The sequence below is a fragment of the Pholis gunnellus genome, assembly GCF_910591455.1.
Source record: "Pholis gunnellus genome assembly, chromosome: 17".
Lineage (NCBI taxonomy): Eukaryota > Metazoa > Chordata > Actinopteri > Perciformes > Pholidae > Pholis > Pholis gunnellus.
The window spans coordinates 9,736,441-9,755,524 of record NC_136544.1 but is presented as its reverse complement, the minus strand read 5'-3'; the positions used below and the strand labels follow the sequence as shown (position 1 = coordinate 9,755,524).

Here is a 19,084-nt window from a genome sequence, read left to right as displayed (position 1 = left end):
GATGGAGTTAATATCACGGCACAAAGCTTTATTACACCACGGGCAGAGCATCATGTGTTGCTCGTGGTGTAACGTGAGCTTGTGATGTGGTTAGTGTGTGTGTGTGTGTGTGTGTGTGTGTGTGTGTGTGTGTGTGTGTGTGTGTGTGTGTGTGTAGCGTGGCCGTAACGGTCCGGGCAGCCGGCGAGCTCCGCCTCTCGTGCGGTTGCGGGCGGCACCAGCTCGCTTAGCTCGTTTATACCGAGGAAGTTGAATCTATCTGTCTGTTGGTTTGTCAGACTCTCCTCCCTGGCGTGTTGAGGTGTGTGACAGAGAGATGGAGAGAGATGGCGGCTGGACTGGCAGAGGGAGAGCAGACTGTCTCTCTGTAATGAATATAAATGGGCTCCAGGTCTCACTCTCCTCATCTGGGCTCCCCTCTCTGAAAAACAGGCATGGGATGAGGATGTGGGATGGATGGAGGTGGCCCATACCCGCCCTGTCTCTCTCTACTTGCTCACACATTTGCTGCATTGTGCATACGGAACACACACACACACATACACACACACACACACACACACACGCACAATTAGTTTTCCTCATGATTTTATGGAACTTCATCAAAGTGCTGTCAAAGCAACGGTGTTTGAATCCAGTGTTTTATATTCTTTGTGAAAGATAATGTGTTATCATGAAAATGAGTTTTGGTTGGTGTGATGAAGTGCCAACATCTTTTGATAATTTAAAATACACATCCATGATATTGTTGTAATTTATCTGGCAAAAAGTCTGTGGTTCCATCTTCTGAAGTGTTTTATAACATTTTTAAATCTTTATTTGTTTTTTTGGGGGCATTTTATAGACTAAGCACGTACACAGCTATATATCGTTTATATACATTAAAGAAAGTTTACTCATTTAGTCCAATGATTTACTAAATTCAAATCGAGGATTTTATTTGATGACATCATAAATTGTGACGACAGAGATTTTAAGCTTTGTTTGAAAACCTCAAAAGAAGCTTTGAATAATAAAGGAAAAAAAGACATTCGGTACAGCCCGGCAGTTAATACTGTCTTTGTGAAGCTCATAACGTCCAATCTCTCATTTAGACTTGAGTTAAAGTACACCCTCTGTTATAGTTATAGTTGTAATTCAGCCCTCTGAAACTGAGGTGTTGAATCCCAGAACTGAACATTACCTTCACAGTTATTCACTGTAGGGCCTTTGTATGCATGTATGCAATAATGTAAGCTGTCTCTTTTTTTAGTTTGCTGTATTTGCCAGAGAAAAGATAAAGATGTGTACGCTGCAGAAGCTGAACTAGTTTGCTCTCTTTCTGCATCGCTCTCTCTAAGCACCCTCACCCTTATTTCCACTGCTTTTTATCCAGCCTACGAGGTGCTGATGGAGCCAAAGGAGCAGCAACAAACTCCCTTATCTGAAGCACAGTACCGCCATTACTGCCTTACTTTGTCTCTTAATTGCCTTTGGAGGAAGACCGTCTTTTGTAAATCTCTCCCTGCCATACACTGTAATGTGCCAATATTTATTTTCCCTATGCTGTGCGCATTATCACCTATTAGTCATTCTTCCCATTCACGCTGTCATCGTCTGATTCCCATGACAAATGAACAGTCTGAAGACATTTCTTCAGAGGGAGTCCTATGATTAGCGCACTTCTCCATCTCTCAGAGTTGTTATTGCTGCTCTCCTCCTGCCGCTCTGCTCTTGATGTTTGTCGTGAAAAGGATGGGGAAAAAACCTAAAACCCATCCTTAGCTTTATTCTGGTAAAGTGTCATCTGTGTCTATTTAGAAAGCTGTGAGGCTGTTAGCAGTGCTGCCAGTGTTGTCATGTTTTCTTAAATTGATTCCCTGTGATTACTTGCCGTTCCTGTTGCTCTTTAAGAGACAGGATACAAGAAAAGCACTTGGTAAATTGTGCTTCAGATATGCTGTGAAATAAAGCGCAAATGATCACACACACACACACACACAGAAACACACGCAGAAACACGTGCGAACATCCGCGTGTACGCCCTCACTCACTCATATGGACTATAATTAATTGCCAGGAAGTCTCAGGTAATTTAAATTGCAAATCAGTGCCGCCTTGTTCTCCCAACTTTTGTGATTAATATTTTATTGTTTTACTGAGCGAAAATGCCACCAGTGTTTTTCATCAGATACAAATAGCACAAAAGAAGAAAAGGGCGGGTGCACTGGATGGAGGAAGATAAGATGCGGGCGTTATCTCTAAACATTAATTAAGTCGTGTCTGAGAGTGGAGCTGTTGAGGTTGCCTCTCCCCTCTGCAATCCACTCGCACAGACAGAAGTCTCTCACTTCTCACCCGTTCTCTTGTTTCTCGCTCTATCTCTCAGCGCTCTCGGTCTGATACTCGGTTTCTGCGAAGTTTTCTCAGGTCCTGAACTTCTCTTTCAATCAGCCACTAATTAAGCAGCAGCGTCGAAGGGTTTCTTTGGCAGGAGATCAGGGGGAGGGATGCACAGGTTCAGTGCAGCCAGATCCTGAGACCTGGTGTCGACTTAGGTATTAAATATGTGGAGAAGAACTTGAGAGGAGCGGAACATGAAACCAGCGGAAATGAGAGATTTAGAGAAATGAAGCTTTCAAACCAAACTGTCCTTTTTTCTCTCTTTTCTTTTTTCCAACAAGATTTTTAATCCCATGAGGCTGCTAGTGTACGAAAGGAGCTAAAATTAGATGAAAAATAATGAGGAAGTTTCCCTATGCCAATTTCAATGTGGCAATTGCAGTGAAAATCTCAGTCGCAGCACTTAAGAATATAAACAAATCCTGATCGCGCATCCTTTAAAAACAACTTTGACCTTTCTTAGCCAGCACTGACTTTTGAAAGTCTTTTATGACCTTGTGTGTGTGTGTGTGTGTTGTGTTTGTGTGTGAGTGCAGACTGGCAGCTCGAGATGAAAGTCTTGCACTTCACTTAGAGCCGCGGTGGACGGGTGCAGCCTGGCTGGAATCAGTTGGCTGGCGCAGCGCCCCGCTCCTCTCAAAGCAAAACAAAGACGAAACCACGCGCAGATAAAGGCAGGCTTTCCCCAGCGAAGCAGAGCTCACGCTGCCGCTGCGCTCCGAATGCTGAAGCCTCCTTGAAACCAAATGAATTCCAACCTCTTATGTCCTACTCACTAGGAAATATTGCTCAATTAGACTATCCATTCAATTAGCAAATGCTCTGACATGCTCAAACACAGACATCTACACACTCCTGCAAGGTCACATCTTTTCTTAACAATGTGCCTCACTAGTTTAAAGCTATTTTAATGACTGTGTTTTTGTGTCCCTACAGAGCGCCCGTAGCTATTTTGGAGTCTGGACGTCCCGCTGCGCCTGATTCAGCTCTCCGCGCGGCAGGTGTTGTTTTAAGAGGCGGCCAGCTTGACTGATTATTGGCCCTTATCTCTCCCCGCGCACACCTGGCTGGTGCTCCGGCCCCATTCAGGTCATCTCCGCATCAAGGCTGGCAATGTCCAGAGCCACAAGCCCCCCTCCCCCGGCGGAAATGTCCAGCGGTCCTGTGGCTGAGAGCTGGTGTTATACGCAGGTGAGGAAGGACGTTTTCCTCAGCATGAAAAAAGAACACATTGTTGCACGGAGAGCATCACTCACACAATTTCTTTCTGTGTTCTGTCAACTCTTTGCATAATGTTAAAAGTAGCTGACTGTGTGCGAGTTGTATATTCTTTGCTCTGTGGACGTGGGTATTACATTTGAAAGTAAGCCTGTTTATCAAGCATCTTTAAAGCATCATATTTTATGTGACTGGTCAATGAGCAGTTAAATGGAAGAATCGTGTCTGGATTTTATCCAGTAACTGTGTTTTCCTGACTTGATATTATAAGCTTTCTTTGTTTCCCACAAAAACTGGTGTCATCTTAGTCTTTGTTTAAGGAGTACACCTATACTGTAACATTGTGTTTGTTTCAGCCGTTGCAGTACAGGCTTTGCTAGTTCAGACATCACTTTTCTGTTAAGAGCCAAGGCAAATAATGTATGTCATTGATGATGTCTGTTTTTTCATCTCCTCTTGCAATTTTTCTTTTTTTTTTTCTGTTGTTGCTCTTACAATATCCTTTCTTCTTTCACTCCGTTTGTTGTCAGTGTTTATTAAGATGAAAGGCAGTTTTGATGTGCGGTTTTGAAGTCCAGGCTGACCAAGCACCACTTACCCACGTAGAAGAGATAAATATATAAAGAAATAGGTCCAGCTTCAGCTCTTTCTGTGCCTTTTTCCGCTCGGATCAAAGTGGTGAGGTTCTCCTACATGTGGACCATCAACAACTTCAGCTTCTGTCGCGAGGAGATGGGGGAAGTCATCAAAAGCTCCACTTTCTCCTCTGGAGCCAACGACAAACTCAAATGGTTGGTGAAGGCCGGTCGTCATAGCCATCAGATATTGATACTGCTCTAAGAGGGTTGTCGGAGAACGTTTTCTCCGACAACCCTCCCAAGCGCTGTCCAATTATTACATCTTTGAGAGGTACAACATTGTTTTCAAGAGATTAAAGCACCCACTCGCCTGCTTCAGTGGCATCGAGTGTGCCTTCATCTAGTCTGTATCTCCACTGATGTTTAACGACACATGTGTTTGGAATAATAATTTTTATAGCACTTTCTCAGGCTTGAATTTAGTCTGACTGCACCTTCACTTTCTCACTTTGTTATGGGCTCAGGGTAAAAGATAAAACTATGATACCAGGATGAATGTTCATGTGTTATATATTAAGTAAATGTATAGCCAGTTCAGTATTCATATGTGGAAGGAATTTGCTGACAACCGCAGTGGCGAGAAAACCCCAGGATTCCCCTGGAGGAGCTGCATGACGTGGCTGGGATGAAGAACCTCCACTGAGATCTGGTCTCCAATGGACTGATGATGGCTGTAGTAACGTGAACTTCTGCTTATGACAACAGATTTACATTATTAGGTATACAGTAGGCCAGAGAGACAGATTTGGATATTGAACAGTGAAAAGAAAATGACATTGTGTCATGTTCACGGAAGATTCCGGAGAGTAGGGAAACAGATTCTGTATCTCACACATAAACATGGCTGGAACCTGAAAGTAATGACTGTAGCCTCGGGTAAAATAACAGACAACAGTGGGTCTGGGATTGGCAAGGCACGTGTTTAAATTACTAAATAAATGGAGATGGGCATTTTCAGAGAAAACCCAGGCTTTTTTTCAAATACCACGTCAACCTAAGTTGTTTTTGGACATTGTCCCATTAGTCCACCTCTTCCCGTAAGTGCCTAACCAAGACAATCCTCCTGCTTTTTCATCTCATCTGAGTGAACAGCTTTTCCAGCCATCTGTATCATACCTCACTGTCAGGAGCATTATTGCTTATTTCTCCGATGGTCTCACAGACGCTTGTTAGAGAAATGAGATCCAGAGTGTACTGCGGGTCAGCCCCACACCTTTAGGCATTACAGCATGAGAGAGCCCAAATTGTAACGGTAACAACAATGAAGAGACTTAAAGGGACAGTTCGCCCCAAAATCTGTTTTAACTGCTCAAAAACAAGGTCTGAGGATTATCATTTTGATAAACTAGGTCATGATTTCTGGAAAGAGACATTGCTGTTGAGTTTTTCAAATATATTTCTTTGCCACTTTGAGTGCCATATAGTCCATCTCTATTACCAATATCTCCCAAACTACGCCACTCACACCAAAACTACAACTATCTAAATTGATGAATAGCAGTACATTTAAGAGGAAAAATATGTATTTTTGTGCTATTCATTTGCACATCAACATATTAACATATAACAGTTGTTTTTGTCACAAGCACTTCCAAATAAAATTATTTTTGGGAACAAGGTATATTTTTCTGAGCTAATAAAGGCATCAACCAATCCTGTTGTGCAGAACGGACACATTCCAAACGTACAACACAGAGACTCTGTAGTCAGAACCAAGATGGCAAACTTAATTACTTAATTACTTTCAAGTTTGACAAAGGAAGCGCACCCCAGAATCGTTTACTTTTTTTTTTACCTTTCACAATAAAAGCCCTAGACATATAAACAGTTTACCAGAGGGAACTCAGATTCACTCAGAGCATTTTGCTAAAAGCAAACTCAATAAAATAGCTGACAGTAGCTTAGACTACACAACAAAACTCAGACAGACTGCTCTGCCAGACTGCTGCTCTGGGTCAATAGGATCCCGATAGTTAGTCAAATGTATTCAAACCTTTTATTGACAAAGTGTCACAACTATCACAATTTCAGTCTCTGCCAGTATGAATAGCTTTGCTGCTAAATATATTTGCAGGTGAGTATTTTGTGTTTTTGTGTCGTTCCATTGTCATGCCCCTGGTGTGTGTAAAGGCCTTAACACTGATGAGTTCAAGAGCTTGCCAATAATGTAGGATATGTAATCCACAATGCAGAAAAAAACAATGGAATGGACATTTGTCAGTATATTGCCAGTATGAAAAATGTTCAGTCAATGCCATTTTTCTTTCATCATGCAATCGTTTTTTATCGGGGTCGGGGAGTAGTAGTAATATGGCACTTGCCTACTAAATGAATCATACATCACAGAATATATGTAGAGATATTATTTTTTTTTCTTGCTGAGAGCTCAATCGCATAAAGATTGTTACTGTGTTACATAAAGTGTGACAAGTACAAGCCTTCGAATGGTGAATCAGAATCACAGCTTCCAGATGCTTCACATGTTCATAGTTCACATGGCCATGTTCAGGTTACTGTTCTAAAACGATAAAGCAGCCTGTGCAACAAACAACCCATATGTTACCACGCACATGGATTCTTTTTTTAAAACAGCTCTACATAAATATAAAAAGACTGACTCACCCGTAGCGTCGATGTACTGAACATGGCATATATTTTAAATATCGCACACATATTTCTGTTTGGAACGTTGGATCTAGTAGATTTAGGAACATCCTGTCAATAATTCCTGATGTGTTATGGTTTTAGGTTCAATACCATATTGATACTTCTACTGTACAGTACAGATTTATATTGATACAGCACCAGTATTGCAGTAGAGGTGTGACCTTCTTTCCTGTGGAGGCTTGTGAAGTATTCAGCTTTTTGCCAGTTTACTGCTGTTTGATATTGAACCATTGGCATTCATGTTTATGTTGCTGTGTTTGTGTTGGAAAGGCTCGGGCTCTTTGGCCCACCGTGTTTTAGCTCAGTATAAACCTCTGTGAAACTGGAAGCTTTTCATTATGGAGTGAATAGAGTTTTGATTCCAGCTTTTTTTTAAATAACTCCTTGTTTTGTGCCGTCTTTCCAATTCACTTAAACAGATATAATGATTATCTGACATGGTTTCATGCTATAAACAGAAGTGTGTACTGCACAATCAATACCATCAAACCATCACTTTGGCCCAAGTGAAGGGTTGTGGATGAAATCAATAGATGTGATTGTGAAGCCAAGGATGGCACAATTTCAACGGTCTTTACAGAATCAAGCCAGAGTGCCATTACGGATAGAAACTGATACTATTATTGCATACAAACACACAAATAATTCCAGCATCACTTCACCTCTTAGCTTTGTCTTTCTGATCTGTATGTTTATTTCTTTTCCTGCCTCCAGGTGTTTGCGTGTGAACCCTAAAGGTCTGGATGAGGAGAGTAAAGACTATCTTTCACTTTACTTGCTCTTAGTCAGCTGCCCAAAAAGTGAAGTGCGTGCCAAGTTTAAGTTTTCTATCCTCAACGCCAAGGGAGACGAGACCAAAGCCATGGGTAAGTGTGACCGAAAACAACTGATACTGACTTGTGGAACACAAGTCTTCAGTTTCTTTCATTGTCCACCACTTGTATAATTTTAACTTACTAACTGAAAATACAATTTAGGCCCAGCCGGCATATAAGCATGTTTGGCAGAAAACTGAGGATATCTTAAAGTTTGAGAGGTTCAAAATTAAAAAGTCCTGCCACACCTGTGTCTTTGGGGCACGGAAACTTGCAAATGCAGGAGGTGAGGAGTGTGTCTAATACTCCGAGTGTGTCTAATAATGTGAGGTATTGATACCCATATGGGCTTATGTAATCACTGCCAGTTGGTTTCATTTTGAGTAAATATATAATTCAAAGTGGTGTGGAGCAATTTTGATTTTAATTAAAAAAGACCCAACCTTTTTAGAAGTCTTCGTCCGCCTCTCTCCCCGTTGATGAATTGGAAATGAGTGTGCCTCCAATTCCTGCTTTTTTTTTTTTTTAATTAGGTTATGTTATGGGGAGGAAAAGCAAACTTGTGTGGAATTGAATTAGCGAGGGCCAGATGTGACCGCTTCCTGGTTATCAGGCTTTCTGGCTGCCTCCCTCCCTACCAGTGCCCTGCAGCATGCGGCACAGGAAGCGTGGAGGAGGGAAGCTGGTTCGGGTGGGAGGCAAGGGAGGGGAGAGAAGAGGTGGGAGGCGGCGGAAGTGTGTTTAAATCGGAGGCGTGTGCAGTGAAACTGTGTACAACCCCCTGCGGTGCAGGTTGTGTAGAAAGGGAAATCATTACTCCTGCTGAGAAACATTCCCCCATGTGAACTTGACACCCCCTCTTTCAGTCCCTCATTTGCTCTCTGAGACCTCTCTCTCCTCTCTCTCCCATTCACAATATCACTTTCTTTGTCTTTTATCCTTTTTTTTTATTCCACATCTGCTCTGTAATGTTTGATTACCACAGGCTAAAGAAAAGTGAACCTACTGCGGTTATCGTCGTTAAAGCTTTCTCTCCTGGCTATTATACTGTATGCTGGTGGCTACGTGGTCATGTGGAGAGGATTTGCCTGTGGTGTGAGTAATAAACAGATATTTTAGGCGTGTGACTTCACTGCTTGGCCATTTCGTGAGCACCGCTCTCTTAAATGACCCCCAGAAAAGCCGGAATGCGAAGAATACCGAGTGAAGTGAAGAGGATCTCATTTTCCTTCGCTCCTCTCTTTTGTGTCTCAAGGGGCTTTCGCCTATAAATGGTGTGCTCTATGGTGCACGCCCCATCCCATTCTTGCCATATGCCCTCCTCCAATCTTCCCACAATCCCCCTGGGGAGACCTGGGCCCTCATCTTCGCTCGCCGTGTCACAGGAGAAAATTACCCAACTGCCACCATATTTGTGACAGTTAAGTGAGCGCTCCGTCTACGAATATGGCAGTAAAGATTGCTCTATCGGTTCTGGATCATTTAGAATCCAATTTAATCCAGGCCTCTAGCAAAAAAGTCCAAATAAAAACAAAGTACCTTAATTAAGAACGCTGGGTGGCTGTGGACTGTTTATGTGACGGTTTGGCCTTTTTATACACTTGGTCCCTGTCGAGACAATTTCTGGTAAAATATTAGGGCTAGGTTAGTACTTTATGGGTACTGGAGCAGTTAGTTAGAGGAATTAGTGGATAATCAGCGATGAAAGGAATGTATAGTGAGTACACTGTATTGAAATAAAGCAGACAACATTGCCATCGAAGGCAAATGACAAAATCCTACTCAAGGAACGGAAAATTCTAAATTCAACTGAGGAGCTGAAGATTGTGTACGACGTGTCGGATTGAATTTCTGTCTTTTGAAGCTTTTGGACGAATGCAAACTCTCACTCACAAGCCAATCTCTGTCACTAATGCAAAAGCATTGGCCATACACTCATTGTGTAATTTCTCCCCGGTCTCTGAGCGGGCATACATTTTGATTTGCCTCGACTGGCGTGTGCATATTGAGAATTAAAGCATTCCTGCAGTGCTTAAAGGAGGAGGGATGAACACATTCCAGGATTTGAAGGCTGTACTACGATGGCAAATTTTGACTGGAAAGCTTGACATTATCTGATGAAACACCACATCCGCATCAGTCAGCCCTGGAGCCCCCACCACTAGAGAGTGTGTCTGTGTCTGAATCCTCTGATGGTCCCTACTTGCTAATGGAGATAGATTCAGGCAACAGCGGTAGACCCCCCACCCCCCTCCCCACACTGTACTCCTGTAGTCTCGACTTGGCCGCATCATTTCTCTCCCTGGCTTAATGTGCTGGTTCTCTCCTCCGAGGCTGCTGGTTGGGTTGTAACTTGTCTCCTCCTCCTTTCGCCAGAGAAAATCATCCTGCAGACTCCTGTTCTGACAACTCGGGAGAGAGGAGAGATGGAAAGTTCTCATCCTCTGCCGCAAGCTGTTTTGTATTCAAATAGTCTCCTTGTTAAGTCTCCCCTACGGACAATGGTATTGTTGTTTTGTAGCCAAAGGCTAAGTGAGCTTATGTGTGCGGAGTCGAGTGGCTGTGGGCTGCTTCTGTATTTTGTAGCAGTGTGTTTGTATTTTATTTTATTTCTTCAGTTAATTGAAGCCCTGTGTGTGTGAGCTTGTCAGAGTCTGTTGCCCTCAGTAACTGATGGAGGTGATCAGGCATTCTGTGTGGGTGAGTGGAGCACGGCTAATGGAGGAGAAGCTATTGGTCAGTCTTGACATAATCAGATGGTATTGGCATCGGTAGAAAGGATGTCAATAGACATGTTTGTGCTGACACTAGTTTATAGAGCTCAGTCTTCAATAGAGATTAGATTTCCTTCTGGGAAAAGACTGCATGTCATGTTTATATGTGCATCTGTCTGCTTTACGGAGCGTTAATCCGTGTGCAGAGGGAATTCCGTTTTGAATCAGATTTTTTAAACTCTGTTACTGGTGAGATGAATACACACACGTATAAACTGCTCAGTTAACGGATTGTGCTAATTGCCCTTTCACCTCAATATGTTTCGAGAGATTGGGAAGTGGTTGTGAGCGTATGGTCTGTCCCGTGGTTGTGAGCAGTGGCTAGTGTAGGGATTTATTTTTGCTAAAGTTGAACGTGTGAAAGAGAAGGCCAGAAGAGCGGCAGACACGGGGAGAGACGTCGACTCTGGCTGCTCTGTCGTCGTCTGTTATTTTCCAACACGCCGGCTCGTCTTCTGGCGACCTTCTCGCTCTGTGTGCCAACCGTGCCCCTGAGCCCTCTGCCTGAATATGGATGCCCCCGCTCACTTAAACATCACGCTCTCCAGCTCAGACCTCCATTTTTCATTCATCACCTTCTCCATCACCTTCAGTATTTTTTTTTTGGAAGGGTGAGAAACTTCACCCTTCGAATGCGGGAGTATTATCACAGCGCATCATGTCCTACAAGGTACATGTCTGCCTTGTAAGCGGGGGTTTTTCACACAAATTCCATAATAACTATCAAGTGTGCCGTGACGCAAAACGCAACCTCCTGTCCGCACTTGTTCATCTTTCTACCAGTCTTTTTCCACCGCTCACACTTTCCCCATTGGATGTCTCGGTTGACCCCCTCCGCCACTGTCCTGCTCTGTTTGGTATTCTGGCAGAGTGGGTGTGCTGCCTCCACCTTGGCCAACTCACTGAAAGAGTAAGCAACCAGCCATCTGACCTGCAGTTGATTCTCTGCCAGTGCCGCTTTCTGATGCCCCACTAGAAAATGGCAGCATGACATTAGCTGAGCTCAGCACACACACACACACACACACACACACACACACACACACACGCACTCTCATCATCAGTGCTTGTATGCATGTGCAAATTCACACATACACACACACACTCAGGCACCTCACTGTCAAGGGTACACACCGAAGAAGTCACACCTCCCTCTCCTTTTCCCCTTAGTCTAGTGGAGCTTCTTTTAACACTCCCTCTCACCTCTCCTCACCTCTTCCTCTTGGCTCCCCCCCCCCCCCCCCCTTCCCCAACCCACCCGTCTCACTCTCCTGCCAACCCTCTCTCCTCACACCCGAGTTCAGCTTTAGATACTGCCACTGGGGAAGTCCTCACTCATCACTGCTAGTCTTGTTTCATACCCAAATAACACAACTTCACAAGGAGAGTCTGTGCCTTGGGACTTCATCTGGGTCTCACATGCTAGGTCTTATCAAACATGCTTAGAGGACATGAAAGTGTGGGTGAAAGTCAGCAGAGAAAGAGTTTCTTCAGGTACTGTTACTGTGCGTCTACCCAGCCACAAGCGGTACAGTGTAGCGAGGCCACAAAAGTTTCACTTTCTTTTCAAACCTGCTCCGCTTCGGTTGAAAGATCTTTGGACTACAAAAATCTGTCTTTTTTTTTATTTTATTTTTTAAACATTCACTCTGGCAGAACAATGAATAAAGTAGAGTGCTGTGAAAAAGCAGAATGCAAGGACTTGTAATTTTTGTGCTCGCGTGCTTATGCATGTGTGTGTTTATGGTGATTTCTGTCAGCGTCGTTGCGTACACAGTCTCTAGAGGCAGGGGATTACAGTGAAGGACCGCGTGCATGAGCGGTGGTGGGAATAACTGCATATGCACTGCACTCCTCCACCAATCCCCTCTTAGGCCGCCTGCTCCCTCAGATCCAAATAGAGGATTTGAACCAGGATCTTACAGCAGCATTGACACTTCATCTTAGTGCTTCCCACTGTGATCTGTCAGCAGATCTCCTGTTGGGATCTCTGCGCAAGAGTCAGCCTGAAGACAAATCTGTTTGAACTGCCGGGGCTGAACACATGTTAGTCAGCACACACTGCAGATGAACACGAGAGGTGATGACCTCTTGGTATGTGGTGACTTTGCAGCTTATAGCCTGTTTCAGTCGACTTTTCAGGGAGTCTTTTACCACTTCATGCCCTTTAGCCGGGTCTGAAGAAGACTCCGAGGTTGTTTTTATGATTTTACATCATCTTGCATTGACAAATGAGTTGAATCTGTAGACTGCCCATGGATATAGGTTGTTTGCATGTCCCACAGAAGTCTTAAATGTCATAAATGATAAGCAGGAGGCCTTCAAAAATAGTGAATAAATCGGTTCAGTTGGGCTTAAACTTGTGTGAAGTGTCTTTTGGTTAGCATCCAGGCAGCTCAAGCAGGCACATTTTTTTTCCATTTTTACTGTCTCAAATTGTATATTTCTTTTATTATCTCATTGTTGATATAATATTTGCATTAAAATAATCCTCATGTACATATTAAATTCTGACGTCTCTTGCAAATCCCAGCCTGATAGGCACCTCACTACCCTCCTAATACTCCCTTTTAGGTTTGCATGTATGATTCATGCACAAATACTCCTTTACATATATGGAGTTGATATATTGTATGTAGACTGTGGCTACATCTCAACGTACGGCTGGTCAATACTTCGATATTGTATCGATATGGTGATATGAGACATCTGGACTAGAGACTTAGATTTTGGATAATCCTAATATAGTATAAGTTTTGTCTTTTCCTGGTTTCAAAGGCTGAATTACAGTAAAGTGATGTATGTTTCTGAACTTACCAGACTAACTTTTCTTGTATCTGCCTTCACCCACTTAGTCATTATATCCACATTATAGATGATTATTTATCAAAAGTCTCACTGTGTAAATATTTTGTGCACCAATAGTCAACCGTACAACATTGTTCTAGTATCGATATTGAGGTATTTGGTCAAAAATATTGTGATATGATCGCTATTACACTTTGTCAGACAACCTCCGCTGGTGGTTTTGGTGATTAAATCTTTGGTTTATTTTTAATGAATTTACTCCTTTCTCAACACAATCCAATCACCCAGATGCATGTTAACATCATGTGCTGATGACATCTACCAAAGAAAGGAAAATACTTGACTTGAGTGAATTGTTTTCTAGTGGTTTTCCTGTTTGATGCCATTTAAGCCTTTGTAGGACAGGATGCACAACAACAGATATATACAGCCTTAAGTTACTACGCGTCTCTCCTGATAGGATTGGACAAAGATGTCTCCATGCACAGAAACGGTCTGAAGCATGTCTCGGCTGAACACATGCAGAAATCCCAGAGCAGTGCCCCGAGGAAGCATTTTCGACTCATTAACAAAATGGCGGATGATGTAATTTCTCCAAAGAATGGTGTTGCATCCCTCCAACAGAGCTGCAGTTACTTGTTACCTTTCTATCGTCAATTAGCGTTAATTTGCTGTGATCTCCGCAGCAGTCGTAGTCCGTAGTCATTATCTTTTGACCTTGCATGTGAGCATTTGTGACTGTTGGGTGACCGCCCCCACAGTGTGACTATTGTACACACAAGAACTCCAGCACCTTTCCTGTGTCTTTGTAGTGCAACCGAGTGTTACAGAATCCTTCCTGCCACTGTCAGAGATAATTGGCACTCCATAAACACATGATAATTGGACTGCTTTGATCCCTGCAATTTCTCACTTCTTGGCTAAAGAGGCGCAGCAGTTCTGTCTCATGTTTACCACTCGTCTTTATGTGGCAGCGAGAGGATACAGTGAGTGAAAGAGGGCGAGAGAGAGAGAGAGAGATTCTGTTTTCTTCTGAAGTGTTAAAAGCTCCCTGCAGGCAATACTTCCTGCACCCAGCCTCTCTCGCCATTGTTTCTCCGCTGCTTGTGGCCGTGACTCATAACTAACTTTCTCTTTCGCACACACGCAGAGCTTAATCACGTTGTGAAAGTCTCCAAATAATCTTGTTTGTCCATGTGTCTTCTTTTTTCCAGAGAGCCAGAGAGCGTACCGCTTTGTCCAGGGGAAAGACTGGGGTTTCAAAAAGTTCATAAGGAGGGACTTCCTGCTGGACGAGGCCAACGGTCTGCTGCCTGATGACAAATTAACACTATTCTGTGAGGTAAGGGCTGCCACTGGTTATCTGAACTCACACAATTTGTTACACAGAGTTCACACTGTCTTCATTTTCTGGCTCAAAATCATTCCCAAAGAAATTCATAAACCTGATTATATTGGGAGATCGAAATTATTATTCATATTATTCAACATTGCAGACAAACACAGACTTCTGTTATTAACTTTTAGAACCCAAACTGTGTTACAAGAACTAGTTGTAATTCCCCAAAATATGTAATTTTAATAGAACCTAGAAATAAGGACTGTTGTTGAAATATCTAAATGTATTGTTTGTCTTGGTGCTTTTGCCTAGAAGGGATCACAACTGTAATTCCTGTCTCACGTATCTTTTTATTCAACACTACAGCTCATTGTATGTCCCTGTTAGTGAATAATGTATGTTTTTATTGGTGCGACATAGCCTCTGGGTTTACATCTCTCTCTCATCACCAACATACGAGCTGATTGTCATTCAGCCGGCATGGTGGCTTGGCTCCGATTCCTCTGATCCAAAGCCGGCTGCTGCTCCTCATTGAAAATTCCCTTGTTGTTTTCCAGCTGTAACACAGGGGGCAGCAGAGGTCAACTGTCCTCTCTGTCGTCCCCCTCTGCTCCTCATACCGGAGCCAGGGAGCAGAGAAGAGGTTAAACTTTCTGGATATGTTAATGGCTTAGTTGTAATGCATGTGCCCATTAATGTTTAAAAAGCATGGCAGTGGCTGTTTAAAACAATTCTAATTAACCCTGCGGGTATGGAGGAGAGCATGTCTTGAAGTTTTCCCTTTTTGTTGCGGAGCAATGTGCAAGTCTGTTTAAAGTGTTTCCAAACCGGGCTTATTGACAGAGGGGTAGGAGGGGCAGTGCTGCTTCAGAGCCATGTGGGATGTGGGATGTGTGTGTGTGTGTGCGTGTGTGTGTGTGTGCGCGCTTGTAGTATCTTATGCTTATATCGTGAGTGTGTTTGTGCAGGCGTGTCTCGTTGGGACGTAATTCTGGGGATGAGACTGTTTGTTGGAGAGAAGGAGCTGGAGGAGAGTGGGAAAAGTTACCTTGAAGAGTCCTCACTCTGAATGCATCCACTCTCCTGGAGGGGAGGAAGTGAGGTTGCTGGTTCTAGTCCTCCGTGGCCACTTCCTCCCCCGTTAATATCTGTTGTAATTGGCCAACTCTGCTGATGAACAGGCAAGATAAGACAAACCGGATTTATAAAACACATTTTATGCACAAATCTATGTGGTGAATACTGTTGATAAAACTGTGTACAGAACAGAAAGAAAAAAAAGATTCAATGAGGGCAGAAAGTAGATAAAAGAAAAATGCAGCGACCATTTGTATTATGTATCAGATTACTCATGTGCGTTGGCAGTTTTCTCCAACTGTGTGTTGCCTAATAGCTTTATTATTTTTACCCTCAGGAAAAACAACCCCCGATGACCTGAGAGGTCTGCAGAGTTTCTTAAAGCAAGTCAGAGACTTGATATATAGACAGCAGTATTTTAAAATAAATCCTAAATTGTGTGTTTGTGTGTGTGTTTATGGAAACAAGGCTGTCTGGAAGTGGGCTGTTGTGTGCAGTAAACGATAAGATTGCCAATAGAGGGAGGTCTGGTAGCGTTTTCGACCAACATGTGAGCAGGATGGTCGGTGGAGTTGGGTTTTGGGTGGATGGTGGTAAGAAAGTGCAGAACGGGTGTTTGAATCTCTTCTGCTGGTCTTTTTCCATGTGAAAGTGAAGCCCAGTGTTTAACGTCAGAGATCTGGCTCCGCTTTCGTCCAGATGGTCTCGTCCTGCATCTGAGAGAGCCCCATCGCCCGGGAGCCCAGCTCGCTCCCTCTTCTCTCTTCTCTCATCCCCTCCATCTTATCTCTCATTCAAGCCCAATCTCCTCCTCCTCTTTTCCCTTTTTCTTTCATCTCTGGCTGCCTCCCACTTTGAGCATCACAGTTTCTTACTTTCCTTCTCCCCCCTCCCTCTACCTTCACCTCTCCCCTGTGTCCCTCGTCTCCCTTCTCGGCTCAGCGTCCCTGCTTTTCCTTCCTCCCTCCCTCTTTGCCCTCCTCCGTCTCTTGTCTTTCTACCTCTTTTACTCTGTGTAGCAGAGTGTCAAAGAGGGAAAGGCTACGAGGAGAGGCCAGATCACTGTTGGAGGGGAACACTGGCTCAATCTCTCCTCCTGACCCTTGGTCCCTGTGCTCGATTCATCTGCCTCTGGAGACATTAGTAATTCAAATGTAGCACAGGGAATCCGACGACATGTCACATCGGAGAGGGACTGAACAACACCAGCCACTGTTCTCTCACTTTTTGTCTCCCTCTTTGTCTCCACCTCTCTCTCTCTCTCTCTCTCTCTCTCTCTGTCTCTCTCTCTGTGTCTCCATCCCTGCCAAAGCGCTGCAGACACCTGCAGGTATTTAATGAGGAGATAGCTCCCATTAAAGGTGCTGCGTTGGCTGTCAAAAGAGAGCATGAGGGACAGAGAGAGATAAAAGAGGAGGGGAAGGAGACTTTTGAGAGAGATTGAAGGAAAAGCCTTCTGAGGAAAAGTGGGCACACTTGGTGGCATCGAGCCAACTGGGATGAAGAACAGACAAAAAAGGAAAAATAAAACAGGATTCATGATACACAAAACCATAGGCCAAGATGGTGGGGACTGGATTTAGTTACAGAGAGAATGTTTTTATGTTTCTCATTCCCCCTCTAATGAGACGCAGAGGTAAAAGAGGTTAAATCCTCTCCCTCTTTACCTCTCCTCTGTCTTTCCCTGTCAGCACCGCAGGTAACCTCTTGCTCTGAGGTCAGAACATTGCTATCTATAGCTCTTCATGCTATAGATAATGCAGATGCTCTGAGAGTTTTAACAGTAATACCGGAACGGACAACTTTGTGCTGCCCTGATTTTGAGTCGTGTGGACTGATTCTGTAAGGGTTTCTACCCTGGAAGTCAGTTTTGAGTGACTAAAGGGAAAAAAAGAAGGGGTTGTTTTGGAAAGAAGAGGTTTATGGCAAACCTTACCTGTCAGTCATGTTAAATTGGTTGCTGAAACACACCAGTCCACCTTTAGTCAGCCAGAAGTAGAGCAAGTAGATCCGGAGAACTTCTGCTGCAGGACATATTTGGTTTATTTCTCAGAGGAGACCGTCTGCTCCTCTTCCTCAGCCGACTGTGGCAACATGGAGGATAAACCTTGATAATCTCTGTAGCCACCACACAGACACAACATACTGTATCAATTATTACGCTATACTTGTTACAGACCATAGAAATAAATTAGGAGTAGAACGTACATGCCAATTCAAATTAACGTAGCAGGGTGGTCAGAGCGGCGGCCATTTTTATGTGTACCGTTGCCATTGCGACCGTTGTAGTGGGCTCACTTTGGTAGAGAAAGCGTAGAGAGCCAGATTAAATGAGTGGAACAACTTAATGCATCATCCTCACACTCTTGTCACACAATACTAAAGCACATTGCTACCGCCACATGAGACTTTGTTCGACTAATTTTCTGTAACCCGTGTAGCATTGAAGCAGCGGACTTGCCTGCCATCATGGTTGTATGCTACACTGGTTACAGAAAATGAGCCGAACAGCGGGGCTAGGTCTAACTTTTTAACTTTATTTAGAATAATTCAGTTCATTACAATTTCTTGTAGGAATTCTGATTTTCCTTCCTCAAAACAGTATAAAGATTCACAACATGTGGGCCTATTTGACAATAAATGAATCAACATATCCTTTATGAATGTACAAAATGCTCTCCTCAAAAGCACAGTATTTGAACCCTGCTGATTGTAACTTCATTCAAACTCATTGTTGGCTCTTTCCACTTCCAACAATCACTCTGGTTTGGTTGAAATAACCCTTATTCATTCACAGTGAAAACATACTGGTTGTACCCTGCTGTCTATCTCTGCAGTTGCCGGCCTCGGTGCTATTTATAGCTTGTTGAACAAGTCTGTCGCTGCGCGACAATAGTTAGAACACACTTGTAAATTAAGCTTTGTAGATCTAATATGAGTGAAGATTCAGCAACAATTTCTGTCCTCAAATTTGTTAAGAAAGATTTTGGTTCACAGCTGAGTTAAAATAACTGAAAGCTTACGAGTATATTTCCCCTGTTTTCCAAATTGGGGGAAAGGAAGTGCATCATGCGCACAGCATTGTGGGTGTTTTAGGAGTGGGGAGGATACACACATGTATCCTTGAAAATCCTGCGAACGAAGTCGTCGACATCTGAACAGTTCTTCGACGTGGGCCGATGACGTAGCATCCTTGAAATTCAGCCGTTGAAGGATGCTTTGTGTGTGTGTGTGTGTGTGTGTGAGTGTTTGACCCAGAGGACGGCCGGCATGCAGTCGATAGGCACTGCTATTGTTCTTAGTCATGTAGCCACTATAATAAACTATAATAATGGCCTTTTTACTTTACTACCTTACCGAAGCAGC

At 43.4% G+C, this 19,084-nt stretch overlaps 1 protein-coding gene across 1 annotated transcript in view; it reads left to right on the top strand.

Annotated features, from left to right (window-relative positions):
• The window catches only part of spop (speckle type BTB/POZ protein), a gene marked incomplete at its 3' end in the record, with an annotated part of 59,078 nt that overhangs the window by 15,089 nt on the left and 24,905 nt on the right, over positions 1 to 19,084 (top strand). The window contains exons 2-5 of the mRNA XM_079177088.1: positions 3,319 to 3,573; positions 4,270 to 4,391; positions 7,620 to 7,771; positions 14,517 to 14,644. Coding sequence (XP_079033214.1) covers positions 3,496 to 3,573; positions 4,270 to 4,391; positions 7,620 to 7,771; positions 14,517 to 14,644 — 480 coding nt within the window. The 5' untranslated portion in view covers positions 3,319 to 3,495. The remainder of the gene's footprint in view (positions 1 to 3,318; positions 3,574 to 4,269; positions 4,392 to 7,619; positions 7,772 to 14,516; positions 14,645 to 19,084) is intronic.